Source organism: Myotis daubentonii, chromosome 2 (assembly GCF_963259705.1).
Source record: "Myotis daubentonii chromosome 2, mMyoDau2.1, whole genome shotgun sequence".
Classification (NCBI taxonomy): domain Eukaryota; kingdom Metazoa; phylum Chordata; class Mammalia; order Chiroptera; family Vespertilionidae; genus Myotis; species Myotis daubentonii.
The window spans coordinates 21880317-21904149 of NC_081841.1; the positions used below are offsets into that span (position 1 = coordinate 21880317).

The 23833-nt window shown below is 45.1% G+C and overlaps 1 protein-coding gene across 18 annotated transcripts; it reads right to left on the reverse strand.

Annotated features, from left to right (window-relative positions):
* Positions 1 to 1384: 1384 nt before the first annotated feature.
* On the reverse strand, positions 1385 to 21143 carry ZNF384 (zinc finger protein 384). 18 transcript variants are annotated; one of them, XM_059682037.1, is made up of 13 exons: positions 20943 to 21143; positions 19751 to 19810; positions 13484 to 13554; positions 12601 to 12838; positions 12318 to 12365; positions 11785 to 12118; positions 10865 to 10957; positions 6827 to 7051; positions 5942 to 6124; positions 4374 to 4452; positions 3480 to 3638; positions 2633 to 2803; positions 1385 to 2578 (listed from the first exon to the last, which is right to left on the reverse strand). In XM_059682037.1, exons 3-13 carry the CDS (start codon positions 13547 to 13549, stop codon positions 2351 to 2353), a joined length of 1824 nt encoding a protein of 607 aa, XP_059538020.1. In that variant the 5' UTR covers positions 13550 to 13554; positions 19751 to 19810; positions 20943 to 21143; the 3' UTR covers positions 1385 to 2350. The 18 variants fall into 18 exon arrangements, with proteins under 18 accessions (XP_059538020.1, XP_059538019.1, XP_059538017.1 ...); XM_059682036.1 differs by having other exon boundaries at positions 1385 to 2584; XM_059682034.1 differs by having other exon boundaries at positions 2609 to 2803.
* Positions 21144 to 23833: the final 2690 nt, after the last annotated feature.

Below are 23833 nucleotides of genomic sequence, written 5' to 3' on the forward strand. Positions count from 1 at the left end.
AGGGCTATAGAGGTCTTTTCAACTGTTGGTGAGTTTTTTTTTGGGGGGGGGGGGGGAGTTAGTACTCAGGAAGCTAACCAATATTGGCATATTTGGTCATGTGATATCCGTTATGTCACACCACAGGTGGAGACTACCTTGGATACCCACACGAGACTGAACCATAAATTAAGTGGGTAACATTTCGAGTATCTCACGCCATTGGGTAATGAGCACCGTTGCCAAGCAGTCCCATAGGATAGCCATGTTATCAGGTGTGGGAAGTTTGTCACTTTCAGTGCTTAAATGTTTTGGGGGGGTTTTAAAATCTGCACTCAAGGATATTTTTCCATTGATTTTTTTAGAGAGTGGAAGGGATGGGGAGAGCCAGGAACAATGTGAGAGAGACACATCAATTGGTTGCCTACCACACTGCCCTGACTGGGGATGGAGCCTGCAACTGAGGTATGTGCCCTTTTTTGGAATTGAACCCGCGACCCTTCAGTCCGCAGGCCAACTTTATCTACTGAGCCAAACTGGCTAGGGCTTAAAGGTTTTTTGTTTAATTCTCAGAAAGAAATCTTGGAGATAGTCTAGTCCAATCCCTTCATTTAACAGCTGAAGATGCATCATGGCCAACACTGGTTGATAGAAGAGCCAGGGCTGATGTCCAGGTTTTCTGACCATCAGAAAACTGTCCTGCAATGTTATTCAATCCTGGTTATGGTTCCCACCACTGGAAACCTATGGTTTTAGGTGCCACAGTATAATGAAGATACATGTATATAGACGCATGCCAAACGGAATTAGCACTGAGCCCACTGATGCTCAGGCAGGAGTACAGGTCCTTTCAAGAGGCCATGCTTGCTGTTCTTTGATAAGAAGCTTAAGTGGTCTTAACACAACTGAAACCTTGCTGTCACATATTTAGGCAATGCAGTCCCCATAAGATTTGTATGTAGAAAATCTCATCAACCAAGATTTCACTTCAGATATATCAAAGCTGTTCCCTTCTGTGGCTGGGGATACAGTCTCATCACGCAGCATTCGTTTTTCACATATAGAAACTCTAGTGTAAACCCTCAGTACTGGCCTCTAACATCTCTCCAAATAGCTTTTCCCATGCTCGCTCACATCAGTAGCTCCACTGCCTCTGATCCTTTTACATGAATTTATTTCTATACAAGGTTCTAAAAACACCCCTTGGTTTGTACATAAGTTTTTTCTTCATTTTAAATTGCTTTATAACAACTGGTTTCCTGTCTTTTTTTTTTTTTTCATTTTCTCTTTTCTCTGAAATCTGCCATGATTGGAAAAAGAAAAAGACAAAGGAAAATAAAAATGTCATTGGTCAGAAGACAGGGTGGGGGAAAAAGGGACAAAAATAAACAAAAGATCAAATATGAAAATTCTCAGCGATAATGCATTTATAAACACAGAAATGGTTACAACAAAAATGGCCGTGATGAGTGGGTATATATATACTTATATATATATATATATATATTTATATATAAATCCGTGTCCAGCAACTGACCGTGGCACCTAGGAAGCTAAGTCCAGTCCTTGTGTTTGCCCTGAACTTTCCCTTCTGTGCAACACTCCTTTGTTTCGGATTTCATAAAGCTCCCACAGCTCCTTAAGTTTGGGGATGGGGAGGCTGAGTATAGGGCATTGGTTGGCAGAGAAGGGGAGAGGCTCCAAGGAAGACCATATCCCACGTTTCTAAGCCACCCTCGACCATCTGGGGATCACCGGCCCCGTGGGGACCACATCTCGGCTCATGCCCTTTACAAGTAAAGGGAGTCTGACCCCCCACCCAGATCTCCTTCCTCCAGCATCAGGTAGGAACTGAAGTGAGACCATGAGGGGAAATGGCTCCCAGGGTCAGGGCACATGAGAAACCTCTGTTCTTACACAGGCAAGATTGGAACAGGAGGCTGGTTGCATTTAGGGCTTTCTTCTTTCTGGTATCTGGGAGGGCCAGCCTCTAGTCTTCTATCAGCCTAAACTTTGAAGATTATGAGGGTAAGGAGAGAGTAAGTGCCCACAATGGAAACGTTTCTATGAGGTCATAGCAAATCCCCCCCTTGAGCACCAACTCCCAATTTTTAAAAGCTATGCTTAGGAGGGAGGCTGCTGGATTACACTACCAGCTCAGTATTCCTTTGCCAATCAGGAGGGCTGATAATCCTTTTGAAGAGGAGTTGAAAATAAGGATGGTATCCTGTGAAGGAAGGCTGTGCCTGAGGCCCAAGGAGATGGAGCCAAGGCCTGTCAAGGAAGAAGACGTTTCCCACCAAGAGGAGTTAGAGAAAGAAGAGGCCAGAACTTCTTCTCCCTTTTCCCAGTGGGGTGGCAGCATAGGTCTCTATGAGCTGGCCAGGTGCTCCACCTGGATGGTGCTGGTGGTGACAGTGAGGCAGATGTCCTTATGATGCTCCGCCGTCTTATAGGGGGTCAGGTCAAAAGAACACTGGGGTGGAGGGTTGGGGTTGCTGTCCCCACCACCCCCACCCTGGGGGGCTGCCCCCGGGGACTGGAAGTGTGGTGGCTGTGGTTGTTGCTGCTGCTGCTGCTGTTGCGATGCCTGGGAAGCCTGGGCCTGAGCTTGGGCTTGGGCTTGAGCTTGGGCTTGGGCTTGGGCTTGAGCCTGGGCTTGGGCTTGGGCTTGAGCCTGGGCTTGGGCTTGGGCCTGGGCTTGGGCCTGAGCTTGAGCCTGGGCCTGGGCCTGGGCCACTGCTGCCGCTGCTGCCGCTGCCTGCACTTGTTGCTGGAGATCAGGAGGGTTGTGTTTGCGCATATGTTTCATAAGGTACGTTTCCTGGGAGAGATGGTAAAAAAGAGTTGGGGAGGGGCGGGGAGAAGGAAAGAGGTTACTTATAACTAGCATCCTGGGCTCTTACTTTACTTAAAATAGAGCAGGACTTACACTCAGATATATTCTGAAGCCATGGGCAAGTTCACCCCACGAGCCACTTTCAGGGCTCACTACTGGCTAAAAAGGCGGGGGGTGGGGGGGAGTCCTTTAGACCAGCAGTTGCCAACTGGTGGTCCCTGGACCACTGGTGGTCCGTGAGGTCCGAAAGGTTGGCAACTGATGCTTTAGAGTCACCATGGACATTCAATTGGCACAGGAAAAGGCTGTCATTTTCTCAAAGATCTTTGAATGGAATAACTTTAAAACCCTTTTCTGGAGTCTAATGGAAACATCTAACTGAAATCTTTCTCTTCCCAAATTCTCAAGTTGCTTTACTTTGCCTTATGTTCAAGTAAAATGAAGAATCATTGCTTAATGATCTCTATAGGCTTAAGAAATCAGGCATCCCCTAAATTCTTCAGCTATGGGTCTGTTTAATTTTTGTTCTGTCTGATTCTGTAAGTTGGAGCTAGGGAAGCTGCAGATTCACTGCAACAGGTCTTTACCCAGAAAGATGAGGTGAAGTGGATTATAGTCTACAGGCCTATGAGAAAGGAAAGAGAAGACACTGAGCACTCACCGACGTATATGCCCGACTACAGATAGTACAGGTGTACACCTTGGCATGCTTCACTGTATGCGTAGATAGGTGCACCTCTAGTGAGGCTGCGTCTGTGTACGCCCGATGACAGTTGTGGCACTTGAAGGGTTTATCTTTGTTGTGCTGCCGTCTGTGGGACTGAGAAAATTGGTAGAAATGATGAGTGTATTGGACTTTTCCCTCTTGCCTCCCAGGTTCTCTTTCCCTCTGAAGGCAGTAGGAATTGCTTCAAATGAAACTTCAGGAGCCACAGGCTAAGGGAAGCAGCATACCTCAGGCAGCACAGACCAGGATCCTGAAAGTCAGAATGATGACTATGCCTGGTCCCACTAGTCCAGTGGTTCTCAAAGTGAGGTATGGGGATTGTTAGGGAATACCAAGACCTTTTTAGGGGGTCTATCTATAAGGTCCAAATTATTTTCAAAATAACAATAATAATGTTGGCCTTTTCATTCTCTCATGACTGTATGAGATTAAATGATGCATAATATTGCAATAGATTGAATACAGCAGACACGAGAATCTAGCCATCTTCTGGTAAGCCATACATTAAAGAAATGTGAAAAAAAATGTATAACAATATCATTCTTCTCACTAAATTTTTTTGGGGGTGTGTTTGGAAATGTTATTTGTGTTTTGCAATGGGTTTGCTATTTTTTAAATGAATTACTAAATATCTTCTCCAGTTTTTCAGTTTCACAATATCTACATAGATAGATATTACCCACATCAATAAAAGCTCTTTGGGTTCCCCCGTAATTACTACAAGTGTGAAGGGGCCCTGAAAACATTTGAGGACTGCTATATTAGTCAAATGGCACTTTCACCCCACGTCTTAAAGTCAAGGCCTCATGTGGAAGGAGGAAAGTTTACCTGCAGATTGGAGAGCTGTGTGAAGGCTTTCTCACAGCCTGGGTGGACACATTTGTATGGTCTATCCCCGGTGTGGATTCTGCACGGGATGAGAAAACAAGAAAGGGGAAGGATGTCAGCAAGGCCACTTGGGGACTGGCTCCTTAACAAGCCTCCTCAAGGCCACGCCTGCCCTCCCACAGGAGTGGGAGTAGTATGAGATGGATCTCCAGGATGCCTCAGCTGCTCTCTGACACGCTGTAGTGCCTGATTTCTGCTCACTGCCTGCATCACTCAGCTCAAGATGGGCTCCTCTCTGCTGGGGGAGGAGGGATGGGTGACACGGCAGCCTAGGGACAGGCAGCTCACAATCTGGTATACAAGAAAGCTCCTACAGTAACTCTCTGATGAATGCTTAGAAACGTAAGATCAACACAATGGTAGGGAAAAAGAAACACGTAACACTTTTTCCTTGGCCCCCACTATCCAACTAGAAACTATCTCTTCAAACTCAAGCACCACTCCCAGAGAAAGTTCTAGTGTCAAAGAAAAATAGAGAGTTATGATAATTGTGGAAAGTATCAGTGATATGAATACTTGTACAAACTCCTTCAGGCTTTTCCCAGTACAGCCCCCTAATGGCAAGAAATGTCTAGTTTAGTATCAATTTGACCTCTTTCCCAATCTCTACAGGGTCCTCCACTGAAATGAGCCAAGGACTTGAAGGTGCATGAACATCTGCTCCTCATTAGGGACTTCAGAACCATCTTTGTGACCAGGTGCTTTTCTGGACCTCTGGTATAAACTCTTGAAAATATCACAGGATGTCTCTTGTGAGGAAAGCCCGACTCCTCTTCACAAAGCACGAAGTCTGACCACTCTAAGATCACCACATCCAGAAGCAGCCAGGTGTCTAGTAAGAGTCTCGATTCCACTTCAACGTGAGATACATTAAAGAACACCAATTCTAGTTGGCAGGGTCACTTCCTCCTAGTCACTCCAGATTCATGGGACAAACAGTAGGCATCCTTATGAAGTATGAGCTTTTTCATTATTTGCTGGCTCTTTAAGATTTAAGACATGTTTGGTTTTGTTCTCTACTCCGGGCATCCCTTGGAGCTTGCTTGTTGCTTTGTCACCAGGCTGGTACCCAGCTAAAGTCTGTATCTCCCATTCATAAGCAGTGCTCTAAGGACTAGAGGTAACATCTTCAAATGCCCCAGCTTTGGCATCAAGGAGAAAACCTTGCAAGATGCGTGCATGGGTATTTTCAAGGAAGGAAATGAGGAAAATAAAGTTGTCTCTGCTCCAGATCAATCTCTTCCTCCCATGCATCCGGGAATAACAGTCACTGCATCTCCCCAATGTAGCTTTTGCCTCAGAAAGGCTCTCTCTGAGCATCCACTTGTTTCTCCATGTTGCTGCTTGTTCTTTTTCCCAGATGCCAGTCATGTTCTCCTCCAGCCAGGTCTCTCCTCCAGCCAGGTTTCTCCCCCGCCCCCCGCATGCGGGTTGTTGTGTGTGTCCGGGGCGGGGGTGGGGAGGGCATGCCAGCAGGGCGGGGGCAGTAGCCCGCCACTCTCCCTTACCGTGTGTGCTGCTGGAGGTGGGAGAGCTGGCGGAAGGCCTTCTGGCAGTAGGAACAGTTGTAGGGCTTGGCCCCCGAGTGGATACGGAGGTGCTGAGCCAGGTAGGAGGTGTTGGCGAAGCTCTTGGAGCAGTGCGGGCACTTGTGGGGCTTGATGGTCTCCGTGTGCATCTTAGAGTGGATCCTGCCGGAGAGGAGAGGAAGGAAGGGGGGAGGAGGAAGCAGTTCGACACCACGGGCTCAGCTCTCTGCTGGGTGAAATGATGTTGCTTGAGGGATGAGAACGCCCCCTCCTCCCTCCTCCCAAACACATTCCGGCCTGTAGAGGCTAATGACGAGGACACCAAGATCTAGGTTGTTGCTGATCTTACGTCGGTAGCTAGAATGGCAGTGAGATGATGAAGAGCTGCAACCCCTGGCTCCTGTTAACCTTAAAGATTTCAGTTTCGTCAACCCTCCGTTTGGTTCTAAGGTTACACACTCACCACAGATACCCTGCTTCCAAACTGTAATTTGAACAAAGACCAATACCGCCTGTTCCCCATGGACCTGAAGTTGAATGCACACCTTGGCTCTGAACTGAAGCATATAGTAAATGCAGGGCCTGCTCTGCAGAAGATTTCCAAACACAGACACAGAGAGAAACCACAAAAATTGATCCAGACTTTGGGATTGAAGACCACAATTTTCCAGGCCCCCCACGCCAAACTCCTAAGACACAGTTTAATTTTCACAAACAGTAATGGGAGAGAATTGAGGCTCCCAAAGGGCAAAGTTGAAAAGGAAAAAAGGAAACCTATAGATAGAATAATAGGCGCAGGCAACATCGTCTCAGGGTGGGGGGGTTCAAGGCCAGGTAGTGGGGTAAAATCAAGAGCAGCCTTACCGGGTGTGCTGCTGGAGGTGAGATAGCTGGCGGAAGGATTTCTCACAGAAGTTACAACTGTAGGGCTTAGCCCCTGAGTGGATACGGATGTGCTGGGCCAGGTAGGAGCTGTTGGCGAAGGTCTTGGAACAATGTGGGCACTTGTGGGGCTTGGTCTCGGTGTGTGACTTGGAGTGGATCTGCATCTCCGACTTTGAGTAGAATGTCAGTGAGCACATCCGGCACCTGGGCCAAGTGAGGGCAGCCATTAGAACCTTTCCCACCAAGAGGGCATTGCTGAACCCTCCCCTCCACTTCCAAAGAAGCCAACCTTTCTGATCTCTCTCTTATTCCAACTACCTTGTAAGGTCCATGCGAGGAGGAGCTCTGTTTTATTTATTTTTATAGTTGAAGCTTCTAACACAGCCCAGTACAATTTGCTCAATGCATATTTGCTGAGTAACTGGATTCCCAAGTGTGCACAAAAGCAAGAATTCAACCAAGGAAGACAGGAAAACCTTATTATGGGCTTTGGCTGATGTGAATTTCACTGGGCTGGGATCAGCAGCTAACTTCTGTTTTCCTTCTGCCTATAATTTTAATTTCAAAATTTTAAAAGAACTCTTTTCTTTAATTTCCCATGTAAAAAGTACACCCATCAGGTATTCCTCAAGCTTCTGAAATGATGAGGACAAACTGACTAGATTACCCAGGTCTCCTTTCCCATCTTCTTCAGATAATTGCCTTCTCTCAGATTTTCTCCTATTTCCTTTTTGCCATGATTTTTGAAGGGATGGGGCTGGGGGAAGTATCAGAATTTCAGTACTTGGAGGGGCTTTTCCAACCCATGTTTATCTGGCCTCCATCCTGTATCTGATGTTCTACCAGCCAATCACCCCCACCCTCTAGACAGTCAAGTGAAAACCACTTTTGCAGTGAGCCAAGGTATCTGTTAGGAGTGGGTTGTGTCCCTCAAATATGTAGGAGAAAAAGATTTGCAAAACACCAAGCTTCCATACTAAACCTTTCCTCTTTCCTCACACATGGAGCCAACATTAGCACTTTGGGTTGACATTTATAGAATCTGAATACACTTTTATTCATCCCCTGAGCTGGTAATCTTCCTGCTCTGACACTGTCCAACAATACCAAGTAAGAAGGCCTCTGAGGACAAACCACAACTATTCAGACTTTATTGGGTAAAAGCTATTTATATGTGAGCTAGAACCCTAACATTCCTAAACAAGTCACCAGTGTACAATGTGGACTGGTAGAAAGGGCAATAGCCTAGAAGCCAGGTAACTGGGACAAATCCCTCTTCTTTGGGTCCTCCCAATTTATCACGGTAAGAGGGGCTTAGGATGGTGTGAGGTATGATTTCTACTTTTTCCTGATTCTAGGAGAATCTCTGGAGAATAAGTGAGATCAAGGCTACAAAGAACTCTGAGCTCCTCAGAGAAAAAGATATCACTGTTAGCAGGGATATGGTCTCTATTAACGCTTCTATTAAAATTCTAATCATTAAGGCCAATTTCGTTTTCTCTAGTTACTTGATAACTCTGAAGGAAGCCAAATTACCAGTTTACCAATCCCTGACTATTGTCTGGGATGCCCAACCATTGGAGAGATGGGGAGGCTCTGCTTATAGGTAGCACAGTCTAATGGACACAGCCAATGGAAGACAGCCAACAGGAAATCTGGACACCTAGGCTCTCTACTCAGGGTTCAGTTATAGGATTGCTCATCAATCCAGACCTTACTTTTCTGGTCTGTAAATAGAGAGATAAATTAAATATCTGCCCCTACAAGGGCCAGCAAATAGGACAGTCAAAAGTAAGCCAGTGTTCTCTAAAAATAAAACTGCATTGCGCTGTCTGGTATGGATCAGTTAGTTGGGTGTCATCCAGTGCACCAAAAGGTTGCCAGTTGGATTCCCAGTCAGGGCACAAGCCCGGGTTCGGGCTCCATCCCCAGTAGGGGGCGTGCAGAAGGTAGCCGATCGATGTTTCACTCTTATATCATCAATGTTTCTCTCCTCCTCCCTTCCTTGTTAAAAATCAATAAAAATATCTTTTAAAATAATAAAACTGCATTAATGTTAACAGCACCAGTGTGATGGCTGCATTCATGCTACTGTAGTTTCACTAAGGCTGAGGTTAGAAACTGGTCACATTGCCACTTGGGAGGGGAACTGTATTAAAGTTATAAAATAATTTCCCTTGGTTGCTAAAACTTCTTATAAATGGAACAACACATTCATTTTAACTCATTTAGATAGTATATATGAGTGCTGTTTACTTCCTTAATATGAAACTAATTATAAAAGAAGAAATAACCTTCATCAAAGTTTTCAACTAGACAAAAATCCACAAAACTTAAATTAATCGATAATGGACTGGCAACAAAACCAGCAGTCTCAAAAGGTACTAGGTGTAATAATGGTGATAATAATAATAGTTTGCCATTTGTTGTTGTGCCTGATATTGCCAGGGAACTTTGTTTCCACCCCTCACAATAAGCTAGCAAGTATTATCTCTATTTTATAGAAAAGAACACAAAGGTTCAGAAAGGTTAAGTAATGTGCCAAAGGACAGTTATTTACTATAAAGCTATGATTTCAGCCTAATTTAAAGATTTCTCACACTAGAGGTATTTAAGGAAAGGTTGGACAGTCATCTTCCAGGAATGTTTAGAGAACTAAATCTTAGGGGAGAGACAGTTTAGGTGACCATTAAAGTATTTCCAACTCTGAAATCTTATGAAACCAAGTAAGAGTACAAGTCCTTTAAAGTGTCAGGTAGTCGAAAAGAAATCTGATTTAGGAGAGTTGTGGCAGTGGGCACCATTCATATTCAACAAGAGAAAGGTGCCGCTTTGAAGGCATGAAATGCAATGGCCTTGCTTACAATAACTATTCTGAATTATCATTCCATTTTTTCCCCTAATATGCTCAAAAACAGTTTCATATACTCTGATTTTCCCTTAAAACAGTTCCACAAGACAGATGAGGGCCATGATTGACCTTCCATTTTACAGATAGGAACTCTTTAGTCAGAAATAAGTTTACTTGTCCAGAGCAACAGAACCCAATTCCCCCAATACAGTCAAATGCCACTTGCCACGGGAATGGATGTGATTGACCCATATATGCATTGAAAGAGGGATTCTTTGTGATTAAAAAGATTCTGCCATTGGAACTTCAGAGTTCTGAGTTTCTGAAGAAATCCTGTCCACCTAGAATATAATTAGTCACCCTAAAATTTCAGAGTTCTCTTTCATCACCTAGGCATAGGGCCAGCAAGAATTCCAAAAACATGGAGGGTGCAGAAAATCCCACCAGGGCTTCCTTCCAATTGTGTATTCACATTTCTTTCCATATAAACAATTTGGGAAGTCCAGAGATAGCTTTAATGTGGGTCCAAAAAACTAGCAAACAAGAAAACCTTAGCAGAATCAGAGGACCCTGATCCATGTGAAGGGTTCCATAGGATGCCAGAGAACACGCCCTCCCCCCACTACTTCTAACACAGCGAATTTTGTATAGGTGAACCTCCATGTCACAATGACCTCACTTTAAGCAAATACATAAAAATCCAGATTTCTACAAAATATCTTTAAGAGGGATTTTCATTTTATGAAATGATATATAAAATAATGCCTTTAAATTAATCAAACTTATCAGGTACCTTTATAATATGATATGATGTAAACATTTTCCAGGAACACTTTTATTGTATAAAGTGGGATATACCTGTAATAATAAAGCTGCAATGAACTTTCAGATTATAAACTGACTTCTGTAGTGCTCTACACTTTCTGCATAGCAACACTCCCCTCATTTTCACTTACAAAGAGGGATTTAAATTCTCTGTAGTCGTAGCTGCTCTCTACAAAAGTGTACAACACAATAATAAATGCTAACTACTTTTATCTCTTTTGAAGTTCCCAACATTTCAAATCTTATCTGATATATACTCCCAACAAATGGGAGGCAAAAACAGAATTCTCCCCATTTTATAGATGAGGAAACTGAGGCCCAGAGAGGGGAAAAGGACTTGCCCAGGGTCACACAGCAAGTTCGTGGTGGAGCCGGGAACTGAATCCATTAGCCCAAGGCTCTGTCCATTTCCTGTGCCGCAGTTCCCTTCGCTCCTAAAATGGGAACAACATTGCCCATCTCGGTACACTAAGGACAGACCCAGTCTCCCAGCCATGCATCTCTGCCCCTGTCTGCGTCAAAGCTGTGGCAGTGGTTATCCTACTCTATACACTGGGACCAAACTCCCCAAACCCACTAGGGCCCTTGATAGGTCTGAAGGGAATTAAAAGATTTCCAATGTTCAAAGGGCAGGGAAGTTTACTTATGTAATTATTTTTGTACGGCATCACATGCAAATATAATGCTTTTTGGCCATGGACAACTTAAAGGCAGTAAATAATCAAAATGACTTCCATGAATCAGAGAGTAAGCAGTCATTTTATAAGCATAAGTAGGGGAAGGGAGGCATCTTATTCCTCCCACCATTTTATATAGACCCTCCCACTATCCCAACCATGCAGGGTCAGGCTGGCTCAATGCCCAAATATGACTCAAGAACCAGTGGATGGCATACTGGTGAGGGGGCTTACCAGAAAGGTTTCTTGGAAAAATGGGAATGGAAAATGGAGAAAGCAAAAAGGAGCTGGAGATAGAATCTCAAACCCAGTCTAAAGCCTCAATACAAGAAAAACCTCTATTATGGCACTCAAAAATAACTCAATGCTGATGACCCCAAAGGGTCTCCATCCTGGGGGAAAAGGCACAAGAGGAGTGCTAGAAGCTCTACCTTCCTGCCCCGTGGCAAAATGCCTGACATGCATGTGGATCTCAGGTGAAAAGCTGGCAGAGCATACAGCCTGATTAGGGGCAAGACACAGATAGGGTAGGGAAGCTGAGACAGGGATCCTCACACCCCATCCTGCCCCAGGATGACTCATACCTATAGGTCTTGCCGTCTTTCTGATGGTCATCATCATCCTCAGGGGAGAGGACATAGGGGTCATTCATCTCGGGCAACCCTGATTCCAACATCCGCTTCTTCTTTCGGCCCCGGTGGGGCTTTGGAGCCACACTGCCACCTCCACCACCACCTCCGCCTCCTTCCTCTGTTAGGGTTGCTGATACCTTCTTGGAGAGGTCAGGGACCACCTGCAGGGCTTGTGAGCCAGGGGGAAGAGCTGAGACAATCATGGGAGCCGAAATGGGGAAGGTCTGAGCTGATGAGGCTGTGGTCACAAGGGAGCCTGAGGGGGACGTGATTACCAAACCAGGACCTAGGATTGGGAGAAAAAGGAGATGGTGTCATGTTGTCCAGTTCTGGTCCTAATCCTATTTCATTTCCCCAGATCATTGTCTAACTAAACCCTTACCACCTCCCCAGCCCAGAGTATATAGGAAACCCCAAACCCTGTAGAAAAATAATGGTCTCCTAACCCCTGTCCCCACCCCAACCCCAGTAACAGTGAGATTTACCCCTTGATTGACTCCCTTCTCTTCTCCACCTCTGAGAACAGGAGACTCCTTGATTCAGAGAAGGAAAGAATGTCACCTCCTCAAAGGCAGGGACCGCATCTTCTACTTCTTTGTATCCCCCACAATGCCTAGAGCATTGCTAGGCACACAGTAGGCTCTTAATAAAAATTTGATTGAGTAATCAAACACATTTCCCACTCCCCATGTTGTTGGAGCCCTCCAGCCTGGGGTACTGATCATGGAAGATCAACACCTCAGATTGGAGAAGAGCAGAGTTGCTCACCAGCAGTCATTAATCCTGTAGACGGCACAGGGACCACCGTGATATTCTGGGTAACGGATGCCTGGCTATGTGGGGTCAGCTGGTCTGACTTGGACTCTGTGTCCATACTGATGCCTGAGGGCAGGGACACTGAGGCAGGCACTGTCAACAAGGTAGGGTAGTGGGGTGGAGCCAGCCCACAGCCCTTCTCTGGCAACAGCTGATCCTTCATCTTGTTGATGAACATCGTGTTCTCAATCTGAAAGAAATGGAAGGGGAAGGGCACAAACTGATGGTCACTAGATGGGAAGGGGTAGGGAAATGAGCAAAAAAAGGTGAAGAGCACTAGGAAGTACAAACTGCCAGTAATAAAAATAGCTACAGGAATATAAAGTACAGCAGAAGGAATATAGTCAATAATAGGATAAAATAATTTATGAATGGTGCCAGATGAGTACTAGACTTATGGGGAGTAGGGGGTCACTTTGTAAATTATATACATGTCCAATCACTATGATGTACATACATACATACATACATACATACATACATACATACATAAATAAATAAATAAATAAATAGGAGGGGAGGGGAGGGGAGGGGAGGGAAGGGAAGGGAAGTGGCCTCTTAAGAAAGAGTCTGATTATGTCTGCTCCCCAAGCACTTAGCATTGTCTGACCTCCTTGGATATCAAGGAATGATAGTTAATATCTTTGTGTTTCCAGAGAGAAGCCAAACAGAAACACTATACAATTTTCAGTGATGGGGACCTGATGAAAAAGCAGGTGGTTTGTCTTGCTTCAGTCTCCACCTGCTTCAGTCTCTGAGGAGCAAGTAGAACTTACTACTCAGAGTTGAAAAAAGGACACCATGGGGGAGGAGCAAAAAAGCGAACTCCACCTACCTGTCCTGAGACTGTGGGGATAGAAGGCCAGAAGTATGGGTTAGAATTGAAGTGAGATTCTTCCATTCTACCTGAAGAAAGAGAGACCACATCACACTCAGGAATAAATCTGAAGCTTAGCAATGGAGAAGTGGAGATGAGGAGTTCTTGATTTCTCCTCTGACAGCATGGCTGGGAATTAGTGGTAAAGACCTTAGGATCTAGCATATTATATTAGTCCCATTAGTCAGAACCACTCAGCACTATACTCCTATCCAACAGAGGCTATCCTAGATAAGATGCTGGTGAAAGAACTTACACACATTCAGTTACCCACAGAATGTTTCCCATATCCCAAGAAGTAGAATTGGTATTACTTTCCTTTGCTGACCAAAATGGAAAGGAAAGAAGGAAAGAAGGAAAGAAGGAAGGAAGGAAGGAAGGAAGGAAGGAAGGAAGGAAGGAAGGAAGGGAGGGAGGGAGGGAGGGAGGGAGGGAGGGAGGGAGGGAGGGAGGGAGGGAAGAAGGGAAACTGAAGTCATGAGAGGGGAAGGGATGTGCCCAAAGTCCCACAAAGCAAACTACTGACTAGCTTCAAACAGCAGGATACCTATCACTGTTCCTCTTTTCCTTTATTCCTTAAATTGTCCTTCCTTGAAATAAAGAATTTCAGAGTTTCAAGCAACACACCTATAGTTCCATGCAGCTTGAAAAGGTTCTAGGCCAGAACACAAAATGCCCAAGGGAATTAAAGAATGAAATTGGCAGGAATCAAAATTAAGGTATTTTTTGTGTACCATATGATACCTGGGCACCACACCGCACTGATCCCAAGGTCTAATTAGAACATCCATGGTGCTACACTGGACACCACACATGTTGGGCTGAGGAGTGAGAACCCCAGGAGTTACCAGTTTGAAAAGGGTTCTAGCACCAGCAGTAGCAGCAGTACCCCAGATTTCCACCTAAAGGGATTCAGAATAGGGACAACAGTTGGCCAGAACACATATACAAAGCTTCTGCTCTGTAGTTCTCAAACTCGAGGTTTCTAAGAGTTTGAACTTCAGAACTTGAGTTCTTCTCTGTAAAGAGATGATAATTAAGCTTAAAACTCTGGGAGTGAAGAATAATCAAGAAAATGAATCCCTCAGAATCACTTTGCAAGTCACCGATGAGTACAGAACCGAGGCATCGCACCACTCACTCATTTTTACATTCTTATCACTTCTAGAAAGGCTAATTGACAGTATGTTGGTCAAGAGTAGCTTCCCAAAATTCTGGACCAGGAAAGATCCAGCCCAGGAGAAAGCAGGTGAAGAGGGAGAGTGAGACTGGTAGAATGTGGAAACAAGTAACAGCAAGAAATAAACATGATCACTCTGAGCCAAGAGCAGCCAAGCTTCAGGTGGGAAAGGACCTGTGACCTACAACTACAGGTCCTGCAGAGGAAATGCTGGCAGCAGATACCAGAGATACTAAAACCTGGAGGGTAGACTGCACACAGAAACTTGGTTTCAAGTAGTGACTAAGGAAACTAGGGAAGATTTTCAACAAAAGAAGTTAGGCATAAAGGATCTCCCTCTAAAAGTAACCCTGTTCCTTATCTTTCTCCAGAAGTCTCATGACATTTTTTGCTCTACTAAACAGCACCCTCAATTTTCTAAGTCCTATAAAGGGAAGAAGAATTGAATTTCAGCCTACTTTTTCCTAAATAGTAGCAAGGGAGAGGCAATGAACCAAATCTGTGATGACAGCTTCACACAAATGAAGCTCAATATTAAATGACCGAGGACTGATTGCAGGTAAATCACGCTCCCTGAGTTATAAAATACAATAAAGTCAGACAGTCTCCGAAACAGGTGCTGAGCCTTTCCTCCCAGTATTAGGGGCCTCAGGTCCTCCTCAGGCAAGATAAATCAAGAAACAATCAAATTACAGTTTAGGGCAGTGATGGCAAACCTATGATACGCGTGTCAGAGGTGACACGCGAACTCATTTTTTTGGTTGATTTTTCTTTGTTAAATGGCATTTAAATATATAAAATAAATATCAAAAATATAAGTCTTTGTTTTACTATGGTTGCAAATATCAAAAAATTTCTATACGTGACACGGCACCAGAGTTAAGTTAGGGTTTTCAAAACGCTGACATGCAGAGCTCAAAAGGCTCGCCATCACTAGTTCAGGGGGATCCAGTCTTGCCAACCTTCTCAGGAGGCAGGGATCACATCTTGGACCTCTCCAGAGTCTCTAACACAGGACTCATCACCCAGGAAGAAACTCCATATTTAATCAACTGAATGACAGTGGACTCCAGACATTCAGATTTTGAAAACATTGCAAGGGGTTCAAATCTTAACTCACAACCCCACTTTGTCTAATATTCCAGCTAAGAGAAATGAAACAGCAAGAGTGGTAATGTATAAAAGAGAATTAGGCTGGAGAGTAAAAGAAAGGAGGGTCTAATATATAATATCCCTCTAAAGACTCAAGGAAGTAAACACATTACGGACGTGAAAATTTAGGAAGGAGGAACTGAGAGCCTGAAAATATGAATGTCCTCAGATAGGATTCCTGTGACAAGGCCCCTCCTTCCCACAAAAGATTGTATCTATTCATATTGTCTTACAAGTGACTCAGGTGAAGCAGTTTCTTAGGGAACTAGGGGGCATACAAAGTGATATGGTGGACAATATTACCACCACCATCACCATTGACATCTATTAAGTGTTTAGTGTGTTCAAGATACTGTTCTAAGCACTTCACAACTTCACATCATTTAACAATTCTATAAATAGGGTACTGTAATCCCATTTTTCAAACAAGGAAACTGGAGGCTAACAGTAAATAACAGAGCAAGTTAGGGAAAGGAGTTCAAAACCATACAACTTAAGTACATACTCTGACATTGTGATTTGATTCATGAAATAAAATTTAGAATACTGGCAGGAATGGACTATGCATTTTTCAGGTAGTTCTCATTAATGTTTTAAAAAATGAAGTTCGGATGACAGCAATTAAAGATGATAGTCTCTGTCCACATCCTGTGAAAACTTACTTAGCCCCAATAACTGATTTTAGAATCATGGAGTCTGAGTAAAAAGGCCAGGCTGTCCAGAGGGGCCCCTCCACTTCCATGGATACCCAATCTATCACTCTGCTTTGGTTCCTAAGAGAACAAAGCTGAAGATCAGAACCACAGCTGGTCCTAGAACAAAATGATAAATGTGCTCTGTGGATTTCTGATAAAAATGTCAGCCCAAAATGTGGGTTCATGAAGAGTACTGCTAGGCCAACTAGAAGCAATATTTGTCTGCATAATGAGACCTGATAAATGCTATAATGCTTTTCTGAAAAGGCTAACTTAAAACTCTGTATCCTTGAAATAAGATCAAATGGAGAATCAAGAAGGCTCATGAAAGAAATACATAAAAATGGTGCCCCCAGAGTTGTGTAACAGGGTACCCCTGGGACAAGATCACTCCAATACTTGTTTACTTTACCACTTATCCTCTTAACTCTTTCTGGCATAAAACTCTTAGCAAACTATCCTGACATCCAAGCAGGCATGCATTAACAGTCTGGAACCTTAAGAAAGCCAATGATATTATGAGGAAATCTCATCTCTACAGAGCACCAGTTTTGATGACTGTGCCATTATACTAAAACAGCACTGGTTTACCCTAGACCAGTGGTCGGCAAACTCATTAGTCAACAGAGCCAAATATCAACAGTACTTCTTCAAAATAGACTCACCCAGGCCGAAAACCGACTTCTGCGCATGGGCCACGAAGTTTCAATCGCACTGTACGCGCGCCCGCACGTGGTATTTTGTGGAAGAGCCACACTCAAGGGGCCAAAGAGCCGCATGTGGCTCGCGAGCCGTAGTTTGCCGACCACGGCCCTAGACTGAGAAAACTTCTAGTATAGTCCCAAAAAGCAGGAAAGAAGGAAAAACACAGTAAGTGGGGAGAAGTATATTGGCAGATTGAAAATCTGGGTTCTGCCCCGGCCAGCTTGGCTCAGTGGATAGAGCCTCAGCCTGCGGACTGAGGGGTCCCAGGTTCGATTCCGGCCAAGGGCACATGCCTGGGTTGCAGGCTCAATCCTCAGTGGGGGTTGTACAGGAGGCAGCCGATCAATGATTCTCTCTCATTACTGATGTTTCTATCTCTCTCTCTCCTCCCTTCCTCTCTGAAATCAATAAAGAAATATATTTAAAAAAAGAAAAAAGAAAATCTGAGTTCTAATTTCAACGTTACCACTGCACTGTTATTAAGAAGGGTGGTTTACTATAATTAAGTTGGACAGGACTTTTCTTTCAAAAGGTTCAAGGAACTACATATTTATTTCTTTTTCAATCTCAAAAAGAAATCTTGAGGAGATGAAGAAAAAGACAGTATTACATAGCATCCATGAAACACATAGTAGGACTTGAAACTCTTACACCAGAGCTCTATCCATCTGTCCATCCTTCCACAGTGCTACCAGCCATCCAGGAATAAAGATGTCACTGCCCGCAACACGTGGTTTTTGTATACATGATGAAGACCACCACCTCTTTCCCGGTACACACTATTTTTTGCTGTTTTTCAAATACAGCATGATTTTCTTTTCTCAGATAAATAATATTCTCTTAACACAACCAACCTTTAGAAAAATCATGAAACACCCCAACCACCTAGGAATCAAGACTTCTGGAATCTAATTTTACGATTATCTGTGGGTGATTGAATAACTTATAACTCTACTAAGGTTTTATTTGGGTTAAGGATGGAACAGAATAAACCCCTTTAAAAAATTCACAAGGCATATAATTATGGAATGAAGGCAGAACAGAAAAAAAAAATGCTCAAAGTACTCCTGAAAGGAACAAAGAAAAATATTTCCGGGTGATGAGAACTATTAGGAACAATTAGTGAAAATTATATAAAGACCACATAATTACAAAGGAACTACCCCAAAGTATCAGTTCTATAGCCTCCAGCTCAGTAATCACCAACTAGAAGCACTTACAAGAAATAGAGATGCAAAGAACAATCAACTCAAATTCAACTACAGAAAGAACTTGACTCACAGATCTCAAACATTCTATTGAGCAAAACTGTTCCAAAATGCACAACTGCAGAAAGGATGCAATATTAGTTAAGGGCCTGAAGTGAAGAAACAGAGAACCATTTTTAACTCAGTAAGCAGACAAAGTCTTTTTCTCAGGTCCTAAGGACATTCAAGGACTGTCCCGAAAGAATTTGAGGCCTTCCTACTACCTGTAAACTCTCCCAAGTACAAAATAACTCTGAACAGGCTTATCCCAATTCTATTGGAAAAGACCATCACACCACATCTATTTGGGACCAACAGGAATATGGGCCATCACCATCTACCCCAGCACTGCTGGACCATCATTCCCACAGGACCAGGATACCTATGGGAAGAACAATTCAGTGGTTCCCCTTGCCCTGCCCATTCCGCTATAAATAATGGATGTAGGCAATGTGAGGCAGGGGAAATAAGGCTGGGGTTCAAGGAATATGCACCTAATATTTAATCATGAACCTGGCTCAGAAACCTATGGGGAACACATTTTATAAACCAGCCTGGAACTGATTTTTAGGAGACACATCCCTAGGATTATAAGCTCTGAACTCAAAACTCTTTCGAATCAATATTGTCATTTTCAAGCTACCTAAAACTCAATCACCATCAAATCTTGTATTTTGAATTCTTCATAGTTTTATCCACTTCAAGCTACCTATGAACCAATTTTGTCATGAAAACTTCAACCTGTCATATCAAATTCAAATAACTGCCATAGATTCAATCACTCAACAGATCCACTCCAAACACTAAGCTGTAATATTAAGGATATGACCCCACTCTAAACTCAACTCTGCTGGTTCCAAGTGTCGGAAAGCAATTCCATAAGTTATGCCACAAGGACTATACTAGCAACGAGGGCCCATTTGTCCCCAAAGTGGAAATAAGTTTCTCCTTTGCACACAATGCAGCGCTACTCCACCATTTCACGTGCACATCTCATAATTCATTCCTGATGAGTATTGGTGGGAAGAGAAGGTGATGGGGACGGAGACAACTTTTTACACAAAAACTTCCTGAGTACCCCCAAGAGATAGTAGAAAAAGGCTGATTTTTCTCCCACAGCAAACACCAGTATTACAATTGCTATTACTTAAAGAATGCTGTCCTACTGTCTCCCAAAGAAACTTATTTTATTATGAACCCTTCTCCACCCCAAACCAGAAAAACCATTAACCCAAAATTGTCTTACCCTCTCTCTCTCTTCCTCCTGTTGTTTTATTCTTTCTCCTTTCCAGGGCTCCTGAACTTTCTGTAAACAAATTGTCTGGGTTACACGGGCCAGTTAAGGGTGCAGACACCAGAGAACTGTGGAGGAATTCTTTGACTGTCAGCAGTCAGTCAGAAAGGCAGGTGGACCCCCAGCCAACCATCCGAAGGTGCAAGGATATAATAACAGGAGTGCAGTGCCACCCCTTTGTAGAGACAAGGGAAATAAATCTAACTCCCAGAAACTAAGATGATCTCTATCAACCAGTGTTTGGGTTCCACTCCTGAAGAAGACACGGATTCTTCTTCGATCCTCAGGGCCACAGGGAACCAGGGGCCAGAGAACAGAAGAGTTGGAAGAGAAAGGTCCCTGCCCCTAAGGACTGGCTCGGAGGGGAAACTGGGGACTAGGGGGTGCACAAGCCCTTGTGTCAGGCACGGTGCCAGTTCAGGCCCAGACACTTCCTCTGGTCTCCCCCCTCCACTTCTCCGAGGACTTCGCCCCTGCCTACCAAAGGCCTTGCGCCAAGAAGTACCTCCCTCGGGCTGCACAGGGGTCTATCTATTGGAGACCCCAGCTGTGCCCCCAAAACCTTTGCTCCCTTGAAACAGCCCCTGGCAGCTTTCTCCTGAGGTCGCCGCCCACCCCTTCATCAAAGACCCTTCTCTGGGACGTCCCTCCTTCTCCTCCAGGGAGCTGAACTCTGCCACCCACCAGCCAGACACCCGCCCCCTAAGCCCCCCCATGCCTCCCCATCGCCCGCTCCTCCAGCACCACTTCCGGTTCCGGGACGGACACACGTACAGTCACACCGTGAAGCCCCCCCTTCCACGCCCGCCCCCCCCCCCCCAGCGAGAAGGGGAGGGGGAGGAGCAGAGAGCTTGGCGCGCGCCGGCTGCAGCGGCGCGAGACTCACCCAGTGGCGACGGCAGCGGCGGCGCCAGAGCGCGGGAGGGGCGGCGTCGGCTGGGAGAGGAGGGAGCCGATTGGGGTGGGAGGACCGGAGGGGGCGAGGGGAGGGGGAGCGCGCGGCGGAGCGCGCGGGCACGCACTTTAGGCGCGAGACAGACCCACACACTCCCACACACGGAATGCGCGCGAGACACCCGCAGGGCGGGGGCTCCAGGCAGTGGGTGGCCCCCTTTCTACCGTCCTCCCTCCCCCTAACACTCACCCGGAAGTGGTGCTGCCGCTAGTGCTCCTGAGAACCCCAATTCCTCCACGCCCCCTCCCTCCCTCCCTCCCTCCCCCCCACACGGTCCGAGTTGAGCCGCCACGGAGAGAAGGCGGGAGCGCCGGAAACGAAAAAGGGGGGAGGGAGGGAAATAGCAATGTAGGGGGGGCGGCAATTGGGAAGGGTGGGGGAATGCAAAGGTCGAGTCACTTCCGGAAGCGGTAGAGCACATCCGGCGCCGCTCGCGCCAGGAGTCCTGAGGCCCGGAGTGACGCCGCGGAGGGGCGGAAGTGGCTTCGGCTCCGGGACCCGGTGGAACCTCCGTGGATGTGACGCCACAACGGAAGTGAAGGAGCGTTCTGCTGAGGGCAGAAGCCGAACCTTCCCTTCCGAACGCCCGGCGGGCCCCCGGCTTCCGGAAGGGGCTTCTGGGGAAGTGGGAGGGCGGAACCGTGACAGGTTCATGAATTATGCATCAAGGTACGGGCGGACCTGCGGGTTCTTAAAGACGAGGGTCGCGTCTGCCTTACCTCGGTGGGGGAGGAGGCGACGTAGAAAGTGACCGTTTTTGTTTTTTTATATGGTACTCGCAAGGATGTTTCAATGCTTTGAATACGCGGGTGAGGACTGGATGTGTCCGTTTTCTGAGGTTCCTACTTAGGCCCAGAGAGTAACTAATAACCTCTCCCCAGCCATCCAAATCCCACCCCGCCCCAGCCGGGTTGCGCAGTGGCTAGAGCGTCAGCCTGCGGACCGAAGGCTCCCGGTTCGAATCCGATCAAGGGCACCTACCTTGGTTGCAGGCTCCTCCCCCGCCCGGGCCCTGCTCAGGGCTCTTGCCGGAGGCAACCAATCCATGACTTTTTCTCACATCATGTTTCTGTCTTTCCCCCTGTCTTCCACTCTCCCTAAAAACCAATGGGAAAATATCCTCGGGCGAGGATTAATTACAAAAATCCGATCCCTCCCTGACCACACCCCTTACTCTCTGCTTTGGTCTCTAGGTTCTTTTCAACCACCTCCACGTCTCTGTCTCCCCACTCCGCTTAGCTTTTACACAGGGCACTCATCACTACCTGACATTGTATTGTTTCCATCTCTTCCCACTAGAATATCGGCCTCGTGAGGGCAAGCTCTTTGAATTGTTTGCTGCTGTATCCTCAGAGCCTGGCATTTAGTTAGTGGTCGGTAAACGTTTGTTGCATAAATGAACACTTAATGTGAACTCTTTCAGGAAGCCTTCCCTGATTGCTCCAACCCATAACGGTGCCTTTCTCTGAATTCCTACAGCATTTAGTCTGTACCTTTCGTTGCTGTTTTATCTCTTTCATATACGTGACTCTTCAGCGAGGTTGTCAGCTCTCAGGGAAGAGGAGCTGCTTCGCTGAGCACATAGTAAATGCTGAATAGTTATACACTGGTCACCCACAGTTTCGCTTTCCGCTGTTTCTGTTACACTTGGTCAACTGTGGTCCAAAAATATTAAGTGGAAAATTCCAGAAATAAACAATTCATAACTTTTAAATGACATGCCTTTCTCAGTAGCGTGATGAAATCTCCAGCCATCCAGCTGAGTCTGGGACATGACTCATCCCTTTGTCCAGGCTCTCCAAGATGTACATTCTCCTCGCTCTCATTAGTTCCTTAGTAGCCATCTTGGTTGTCATATTGACTCTGGAGGTATTGCAGTGCTTGTGTTCAAGTAACCCTTATTTTATTTAATAATGGCCCCAAAGCACCAGAGTGGTGGTGCTGGCAACTCAGATATGGCAGTTCAAAAGCCAGGAAATGATTGCTGTAAGTGAAAAGGTATATATGGCCCAGCCTGCATGGCTCAGTGGTTGAGCGTTGACCTATGAACCAGGAGGTCATGGTTCGATTCCGGTCAGGCCACATGCCCGGGTTGCAGGCTTGATCCCCATTCAGGGGCATGCAGGAGGCAGCTGATCAATGATTTTCTCTCATCATTGATGTTTCTCTCTTCCTCTCTGAAATCAACAAAAAATTATTTAAAAGAAAAAGATATATATGTATAGGAAAAACACTATATATATATATATATATATATTTCTGTACCATACCCTGGGGGTCTTAGAACTTATCCCCTGTAGATAAGGAAGGACTACTGTATGTTATTTAAGTAAATGAATGCTGCCACTAGCCTGCACCCTGATTCAGCTCTGGATTCAGCTCTATTTTGGCTGAAACAGAATTGAAGTCCCTCTTATTAACAGAAACAGCCCCTTGGTCAGAGAGCAAAATAACTCCAAAATAACTATAATGCCCACTTTACAAATAATGAAAATAAGAAAGATTTAGGTGATTTTCCCCCCAAGATCACAGCAATGAACTAGAAAAGAACACCTAAAAATAAACACTTAAATTAAATGTTTAAAAAGACATGTATCTTTGGCCTGTAATTATTTGTATCTTTTAAAAAAAATAAATCTTTATTGTTGAAAGTATTACATATGTTCCCTTTTTCCCCCCCGTTGACCCCCCCCCCACACACACACACCGGGCCTTCACCACCCTGTTATCTGTGTGCATGGGTTATGCATATATGCATACAAGGTCTTTGGTTGATTACCTCCCACCCACCCCCACCTTCCCTCCCAGATTCTGCACTCTGTTGCTGTTCATATCTTTTTTAAAGTATCTAATATTCTTATCACCTTTTGGGGGTCTGCACTGTCTGTGTTAACCTGGTAGCAACAGCTAGGGCTAGCAACAGTCGTAAGGGCTCAGATGTGACCAGACCCAGTTGCTGAATGAGTTAGAGATCAATGATTTGAGAAATGTTGAATTTGGGGGCTGAGAGAAAAGTGGGAGCAAAATAGTGGTCATCACTATAAGTCTTTTCTAGTTCTTTTCCTCTTTACATTAACCGA

Excerpts from the sequence above, each read along its gene's own strand:
- ZNF384 (XM_059682038.1), bottom strand. The coding sequence starts at position 13,549 with ATGGAAGAATCTCACTTCAATTCTAACCCATACTTCTGGCCTTCTATC. Across the intron at positions 7,052-10,864 it reads AACTTGCTGTGTGACCCTGG|GTGCCGGATGTGCTCACTGA; the intron begins GCAAGTCCTTTT and ends CACTTGGCCCAG. Across the intron at positions 4,453-5,941 it reads CACCTCCAGCAGCACACACG|AATCCACACCGGGGATAGAC; the intron begins GTAAGGGAGAGT and ends CATCCCGTGCAG.